This window comes from Pterocles gutturalis, unplaced genomic scaffold, assembly GCF_000699245.1.
Source record: "Pterocles gutturalis isolate BGI_N339 unplaced genomic scaffold, ASM69924v1 scaffold12202, whole genome shotgun sequence".
Taxonomy (NCBI): domain Eukaryota; kingdom Metazoa; phylum Chordata; class Aves; order Pterocliformes; family Pteroclidae; genus Pterocles; species Pterocles gutturalis.
In genome coordinates this window covers 32,251-41,089 of record NW_010112893.1, presented here as the reverse complement: position 1 = coordinate 41,089, position 8,839 = coordinate 32,251, and the positions used below count along the sequence as shown (strand labels likewise).

General features: G+C 37.4%; 1 protein-coding gene across 1 annotated transcript in view; it reads left to right on the top strand.

Annotated features, from left to right (window-relative positions):
* The first annotated feature begins 4,011 nt into the window (after nucleotides 1-4,011).
* UROS (uroporphyrinogen III synthase) overlaps nucleotides 4,012-8,839 on the top strand; it is a 9,716-nt gene continuing 4,888 nt past the window's right edge. The window contains exons 1-5 of the mRNA XM_010074244.1: nucleotides 4,012-4,074; nucleotides 4,733-4,816; nucleotides 5,289-5,385; nucleotides 6,736-6,810; nucleotides 8,063-8,137. Of these exons, the coding sequence (XP_010072546.1) occupies nucleotides 4,012-4,074; nucleotides 4,733-4,816; nucleotides 5,289-5,385; nucleotides 6,736-6,810; nucleotides 8,063-8,137 (394 nt within the window). The remainder of the gene's footprint in view (nucleotides 4,075-4,732; nucleotides 4,817-5,288; nucleotides 5,386-6,735; nucleotides 6,811-8,062; nucleotides 8,138-8,839) is intronic.

Genomic DNA, 8,839 nt, shown 5'->3' with positions numbered 1-8,839 from the left:
GGGGGGGGGCGAGGGGAGAGGCCTGAGGAGGGCAACCGGGGCTGGGGGACCTGTGGAGAGCGAGGGGGAACACGGGCATGACACGGCCCGGGCCGCACCTCTCCTCGCAGCTAAAAATCCTTCATCGTGCTGCTGCTGTCACCTGCTTAAAAGAAGTACAGTGTTTTGGGAAAGTCATCCGGACCCTGCTGTGGCTCAAAAGACCCTTGAGAATGTGTGTTTTGGTTGCTGCAGGTCCCTGCCCTGCAGGAGCACAGTCTGTTTGAAGGCAAGGGAAAGAATTGCCCCGTGCAACGAATGTCGAATGTCCTCACGTTCCTTCTGCCCTCTGTTCCTGGTGTGTTTTGGTTGAACCTGTCAGTTGCACTGTTGTAAAGAAAAGACAGCCCAAACACAGGCTGAAATGCAGTATTGGGCTGTAGAAGTCTGTCCTGAGCATCTATGACAAGAGTCAAATTACTGAAAGCCAAATTAAAAAAAAAAAAAAAAAAGGAATCAGGTGCTTACTGCTTACCTAACAAATTAATTCACAGATCAGTTACAGAGAATTCCAGACACACAGACAGAAAAGGCAGTGAGGTAGAGTGCAGTAAGCACAATGTGAATGTGGTCTTTATAAAAGCCATCGATCGGGAAAATGTGTTGGAAAATCCTGAGTGCTAGAAGTATCGAAGTGGCCGTCAATGCTTGAGCTCATCCGTGTGGACCGTGTTCCATTTAAGTCTCTGTGTCTAGTTAATGAAGGAAGGTAAGTGTTAATGAGGTCATTTGAAGAAGAGGACTGGGTGTTTGCTATTATCAGCCAGAAGAAATGCAACGCACAGGGCCTGGGATGTAATTTTGTCTTTATAATTACAATCCAAATAGGTTAGAATTTGCATGTCCCTTTAAAGTATCAAATATGTCTGTGTTTATTTTTTTTATTACTTTTTGAGAGTGGTGTCAGCTCTGTGAGCACTTGGGTCAGTGCCTATCTCTGTTTATGGTGGAACAGACAATTCATAGAATCACGGAATGGTTTGGGTTGGAAGGGACCTTAAAGCCCATCCCGTTCCACCCCCTGCCATGGGCAGGGACACTCCCATTAGCCCAGGTTGCCCAAAGCCTCATCCAGCCTGGCCTTGAACCCCTCCAGGGATGGGGCATCCACAGCTTCTCTGGGCAACCTGGGCCGCTGCCTCACGACCCGCACAGGAAAACATTTCTTCCTGATACCTAATCAAACCTTATTGTGTGACCTACATGGTAGCTTATTATCAGAATAGTATTAGAAAAATTTAATGTATTTTGCAGCTCTTGGTGTCACTTAGCAGAAAGAAACAAAAGAACCCATTTATTTCTTTATTTCCTCTGTATTAAGGATAGTTCCCAATTATTTGGGGACAGGTTTTGAAATGAAAGTGAAGTGACCCAGAGAGATGTTCTTTTTGTACAATCTTGTATATGAAAAATCTGCAAAGGTTTTTTTTTTTATAATGAGAGAGTATTGTTCGTTTTAACTGTACAAATATTATGGACCTAGAGATGCACATTGTAATCAGCTTTATATTTTAATTGAAGGCACAGGGATGTTGAATATTACTGTGTGATGCTGTGAGTGGGAAGCATTTCAATTATGCCTGTAAGCACAATATTCTGAATATGCAATGTGACCTAGAACTTGCCCTCTTCTGAATTAAGATGGACTTGAAATTAAGTAATGTAGACTCAGAAATAACACAAAACTGGTTTTAGCCTTCAGTCATGATGTAATGCCTCAGACACTCCCCTTGCAGTTTGTTATCAGAACTAATTGGATGGTTCCCAAACCTCAGACTAATATAAGTTTTTCTTCATCTCTGCATCTGTGTGCTCAAGACAGAAAATCTGTTGTCCTCTTAGTAGCTGTTTGCAAGCATAATGCGTTTTAAATGCTATTTTTTTACCATTTCAAGAGCAGTCTTTGCAGGGTTGTTATTAATGCTCAAGCAAACAAGGTGCTTGTTTAGTGAGCCAAAAGTGGGTGGCCAGCATCATCCTGCAGAGACTTGGCAGTGGAAAACTTAGCATTCCCAGTGCAGTGGGACCCCATATCATTGCAGCAAGTCGTGAAAACTTGCCTGGATGTTTTTCTCCCAAAAGAAGAATCCATAACTGAGTTTTACCTTCTTCACTGAACTGTGCAGGCAGAAAGAACAGAATGGTCCGAGAGTTATTTTTTCAGCAGTAAAACCAAAAGCACTCAGAGGGTAGTTCAGCTCAAAATCCATGTTATTCATGAGTGCACAAAGTTACAGATTCCCTAGGTGACATTTGTTTTCCGTTGGACACTTGCAGCCCCTTTTTGGAGTCGATAAACCAGCTGCCTTCTGGCAGAATTGTAAATAAGCCAGTGGCTTCTAGGAGTGCCAGGGCTGGGCAATCTTGCTTCTCTTACGAGTGAGCCAGATGGCTGAGTCCAGAATACAGCTTGTAGGATTTCTTTATAGAGGAGACAGCTAGGTAATTGCATCTTGCAGGAGATATTTTGTGACTTTGTAATTATGCTTTGGTTTCTGTATATATTTTGTATACAGGATCTAAACAAAATAATTAATTTGATTATTGTAAGTCACCTTGTTAAGCATGGATGTTTACCCGTTTCTTATTACTGTTTGTTACTTGACACAGTAATAAGGCATAGGATGGGAAGTTAATTCGTTTCTAACTACCTAAAGTAATTAATTAGGAAACTGCTTTCCCAGGTGTACCTGAATTAACTCTCTCGTCTCATCTGGGGGTTTTATTACAATACTGTTGGAAATTGCTCTTTCCAGAAAGTATTATTATCTTGTATTATACAGTTTGGAAGGATTTTTTTTTCCTTACATTTATATTTTGATGGCTTCATAATGTTATCAAACGTTGTATATTTTGGAAATAGGAAGGTTTGGTGGGTTAGAGTTTGGGTGCCCTTGTCACCACCTGCATTTCACAGTGCTTCTGGCTATAGATGAATGTGTGACACTGAGCTCTGGTTGCTTGTTCCAGATCCTGTTTTGTCCACTGTTGTCTAAAGCTGCCTTTTCTCTTTTCATTTTTGCCTGAACAATTGGGGGTTTTTTTGGTCTTTGATGAAGTTTTGAGGATTTCAGTGCATGTCATGCAAATGAATACAATTTAAGATGTTCTGTACGTTTGAATATTCAAAATTATTCATTTTACAGAGAATTTGCTAGTATGTAATCTATCAGAAAAGTAACACATAGATAATTGAGGTTAGAGGATGGATTCCCATTTGTATTATTGCATTTGTTTACTTTGATGCTTGGTATATTTGCTTCCGTGTTGTAATAGGCTTTGAATTCAGCACCAAAGTCAACTTTTAAGGAACTGAGACCTCTCATCTTCCATTTTAATGGCAGAATATATTTTTTTAGTCTTGCTTTGTTTACTACACATATACTAAGGAAGGCATATGAATATTTTATATATTCAGATGTATAAATGTGTGTATACATACATACGTTTGTATTTTTGAAAAATTTTTGAGCCACTGCCCTGCACGTTTTCCCCCATGAGAAGGGTGAAACCCCAACTGCATCAAATGATGTCACTTGATACATAAGCCCCTTACATCCTCACTATGATGAGCATAGGGTGGAAACCAGCATGGAAATTAATACTTTTTGTGTATAGGAGCTTATTGTGTTTGTGAACATGACTGTATTGTATTGGGTTGTTACTTCTTTTACAAAATATTCTCCTTTAAAACATACCCTCCTTGATGGCTTCCATTAGAGTTTCTCCCTCAAGCACTATTATCTAAAGACAGCATGTTAGTTGTTGGGCTTATCAGGGTGGATATTCATGCCCAGAGAATGTTATGTTAGCTGCTTACTCATTGTGTAGAGAGCAGTGCAACTGTTAGCAACCCCGTTTCTTTGGAGCTGAGCTATTAAAGTCACTGTTCCAGGAGAAAGTCCTCTAGATCTAATTTAGATAAATTCCTTTATTGTGTTTCAGAGTTCTTTTGCAGTTATTTGGTAAACAATGAAGGTTCTGCTGCTGAAGGATCCCAAAGACAAAGATTCAGGACCAGATCCGTATATTAAAGTGAGTAAACTTTAAAAAAAGTGAAGAATTGTGTCAGTTCACTGTTAAATAATAGTATAATGTGTCAGCAAGATAGATGAATTTAACTGTTTCAAGTGAAAAGTGTGCTTAATCAAAATTAGGAGTGCATGTGTGAAATTGTGGTATTTTCTAAGAAAAATAATAAAAATTAGGAATGCATGTCTGAAATTATGCTAAGAAAAAAGTATGCTAGAAAATTTGGTGTTACTGAAAAAAATAGTTATGGGGCATTCATACTGAATTCACTGTTAAAGCTCTCAGCAAAGTACTGCTATTAAACCAATTTAATTTTAATTAATGAATATTGATATGTGCTGGTGTATACTGTAACTATTCAGGAGCTATGTAGGAGGTGTCAGTCCCACAGCTGTTTGTTGAGTATAATGTTACAGTACTAAATGACTGTAACTATTCAGGAGCTATGTAGGAGGCACCAGTCCCACAGCTGTTTGTTTAGTATTATGTTACAGTACTAAATAACTAACAAAACCAAACTAGATTCGCTAGTAAAAGCAAATAATGTGCCATTTCTATTTTATTTTGGTAAAAAGAAATATTTGACCTAGTCAATTCTTTGAAAAAGAAAAAAATACTGTTTGAAATCTATGTCAAGAACGGTAAACTTTCTTTTTCATAGGAATTAGGATTATGTGGATTTGAAGCAACTTTGATTCCAGTTTTGTCATTTGAATTCCTCTCTCTTGAAAGCTTATTTGAAAAGGTAAGTTTTAAATTATTTCGGTTGCCTCATTTGCAACAGGATTTAGGCCATGGTTGCCAAGATGCCATCTCTTACCTTGATTTAATAATATTCTTCTCCTTGGTGGTACCCCTTCTTGTGTTTCCACAAACACAGTTGTAGACAATACTGTGTTGTATCGTGTACACATCAAGTGTGTTGCCCATACTTGTTAAAGAATTAATTTGGTTAGATAATATTTGCATTTGGGTTGATGGACCATAGATACTCACAGGTAGTGAGAATTAGTATAATCTGTGCAAGTTTTGTTCTGAATTTGAGATTTGTATACATTTCTCTTACAAATACTCTGGCTACTGACACTAATTTCAGTTTCAGATATTTATTGAAGCTGTTCTGTTCTTCACAAGATTATAAAGAATTGATCAATTTAAATTTTTAATTTATTTACTATTTTTTTTATTTCCTTCTTAAATTTACTGTTGATGAGTAGCTCTCTCATCCAGAATGTTACGAAGGCCTAGTGTTTACCAGTCCAAGAGCATTAGAAGCCATCAAGATATGTTTAAAAGAGAATAGTAAAAATGAAGGTAAGTGCATATTAATGTTCCTTGGCCTTTCTCTTTCAATGTTTTATGAAGTTTGTAATTTTATTTCACTCACCACTAGGTGTTTGGAGTATGCCTTTTTTTAAAAGAGCTGTATCTCATAGTTCTTTTGGCATCATAAAGCCTCATGCTAAATTGAGCTTTTAAAGGATTGAGGGTTGGGTTTTCCCCAAAGTGATAACTTTTGGCCTTATGTTTCTATGTGCTCTTAAATTATATCATTACTGTATCTGCTCCATATTTAGGCTGTAGTCATAGTAATCAAGGTATAGTAAGGTTACTCTCCCTAGTAAGCAGTAAATACACTGTCAGTTTATTTTAGAATTTTCAACAGCAGAAGGCTGTATTTCAGGATTTTTGGTGAAATGTAATCTCTTATCATCCCTAGTCTCGATTAGGAATTTTGGGAGCTGCTGAAATACATATTTTAATCAATAAAATGAGTCTTTAGTTCCTGCTTGGGTTCCTTTCAAAGGGAATAAGTCCTTTTCTTTCTGCTTCTTTAGAATAGTTTCCTTTGATTTTATTTTTCTTTTTACCATTGTAGTTTCTATTTCTAATTTTTTTTCCCAAGGATACTAGAAAGGCACTCAATGTCCTAGGCTGTGCTGGTTTCAGACAAGACAGTAAAAGACTGAGCGTATCTGGTTTTGACCCATTGGGATTTCAGGCATCAGGTAGCTGGATCCAGGAAGTGTAGTCTAGAACATACTGACTGCCTGAAGGAGGAAAATCATTTCCTAGTGATTTGAGTCTCTGGTACGCTTTATTTCTGAGCTGATAACTTATTTTTGGTGTTATGTTTAAAATATAATCATTTTCTGTATTTTTTCTTGTATAAGAAGGAGTTGCATTACAGAGTACTGTAGTGCATGGTTATAGATTTTTACCCTTTTATTTGTTGTATTAGATTTGGGTTTTGCCTAAGCCTTCAGTTTTAAACCACCAGCTTGTGTGTCTAAATCTCCCATGGACTATGTGCTGTTTTTTCCAGTGAGTTTTGATGCTTTTTTAAGCTCTTAATGCCAAAATATAAATGAACCCTGCAAGCTGCCTGTGATCTGGCACAGAGCGAGTATGCATTAAAAAGCAGCGAAGAACTGTTTACTCAAATTAGGCTTTTAAAAACATGTTGTAGACTGGTATTTACACAATGAAAGAAATACCTTAAAAATTCATTTCGTACATCCTGATCTGCTGAAATATGTAGTGAAAAAATGTATATTAGTTATTATTATTTTGCTGTATTTGTAGATGAAACAGAAGTCCAAATACTCATTTAGCATTCATATTTTGTTGCCACGTGCTTCAATTTAATTTACTCTTTTTCAGCCTGGTCAAAATCTCTTAAGCAAAGATGGAATAGCAAACCAGCATACGTGGTAGGAAAAGCTACAGCTTCTCTAGGTAAGCTGGGGTTTTAAAAAAGAAATTTTAGAGAAATCTATCGTGTAAGTACAATTTTTGGAATATCAGCTGCTATTCAAGAATGCTTAGAAAAAATATAGGTAAGAGGTAAGTTTTGTAAATGGATAATATTGAAAACAAGTAATTGTATACACATTAGAACTATACCTGCATAGTTCAGCTAAGCATCTAGCTTCTGGTTTTTCATTGCTTTTATTGTAATGTGATGGTAACTAACAATGTGGTCAAAAAAAGAAAAAAAACCCTTTGTTCTTAATTTGCATGTGGTTTTTTTCATTCACTTTGGAAATGAAATTGGATGAAGGGAATTATGATTGTCTGAGATTGCACAAAGCCTGATGCACTGGCTCTTCGTTCCCTCAGTGTTCCTGTGAGACATGTGCCTAACAGAAGGCAGCTGTATCCATCTCGTTGACTTCAGTGGGTCAGCTGCTTTATTTGTCTTGACGCTGGTTTTCATCTGATGTAATACACATTTTATGTGCATAACAAAAATGCAATGTAGATTTTAGTTTATGAAAGCCTTTCTCATGGTAAAATTGAATTGTAGCTTTAGCTTCCACTGACCCACGTAGGAAAAGACTAACATTAGAGGATTTTAAAAGTCTTGATGTTTTTCTGCTTCTAATCCTGATGTTTTTCTGCTTCTAATCCAAAAATAAATCGGGTGAATACTGGCTACCTCTGTAAGAAGCATATTTTTTCAGGGAGGCTGGTAACAGTACTGAATCGCCAACCGGTGACACCTAACAAGCATCTTCAATCGATCAAGTCCCAAATTAGTTAACTTCTCAGGGATTCCTCCTATCCGTACTTACTAGCTTAAATAAGAGAATTAGTACACTCTCAGATTTTCCAAAAGGATTTCATCCTTTGCTACAAGAACATTGGAAAGCTAGCTACAACCAACCCATGCCAGGAGCTGCACCCCATCCAGCATAGTCAGACACTGCTTTCTATTTTCACCGCTTCAGGTATGAGAGTTTAAAAACTCTCCAGAACAGCTTAGCTATCCCCAGAATTCTTCATCTGTGCTTCTTTCATTTGTGTCCTTCTAGAGCCAAAACTGAATTTTTTCGTAGCATGTTACTACTGCAAGTGCTGGCATTTTTTTTGCTTTTCAAAGAAGTATTTGTGTGCTTGGATCAAGTTTATCCCCATGTTTCTGTACCAGTAAATCTGAATTGTTCTTATTGATTTCACTGTTTTTCTTTGCTACTTTTGGTGATAGTGGAAGAAATTGGCCTTACTCCACAAGGAGAAAAGTCTGGAAATGCTGAAAAATTAGCTGAATATATTTGCTCAAGTAAGTATCTAGAATCTACTTAAATTAAGCTAATGTACCTTCCATTGTTTCAGAATTTCCTATAAATAAAATCAAGTGCACACTGAAGCAGAGAAGTACATACTGCGTATATGGTTTTGAAGAAATTGCAGAAAGGGTTAGTTAAAATGATGGTTTGTGTTTTGTTTAACCATTTTGTTGTAGCCAAGGCTGCAGTGCTGCTTCTAAATGTATTATCAGATTGTTGAATAATTTTACAAGTCTAGTTATTCTACTTCCACTTTTTTTTTTACTGTAATGTGTTAAAATTTCCAATAGTAATAGGAAACATTTTTAGGCTTAGGAGCTGATTAATTTTTGAGCGGCTGGCTCGGTACAAGCTGTGAAAAACCAAGCTGGGCTTTTGTGCAGCCTGGGTTCCAGAACTCGAGTGAAGAATGTCATAAGCAGGAGCTCCCAGTGAAATGAGTTGGACTTCAGAGCTTCTGACAGACGTGGTGGTAGTGTTCCAGGAGATTCACGACAGAGGTGCACTTCAAAGTGTCCGTCGGAGTATCGGCTGGGAGATACTAATTCAGCAGAATGAGTCCCCAAGCGCTCTGAAACTCACTGCTAAAATAATCTTTGCTGAATAAGGTGCTAGGTGCTTCAGTAGTGGAAATGATGTCGAGAACCCTGCCATGTTATTTTTGGGTGTTAGGCATAACATTAGACATGAAAGAG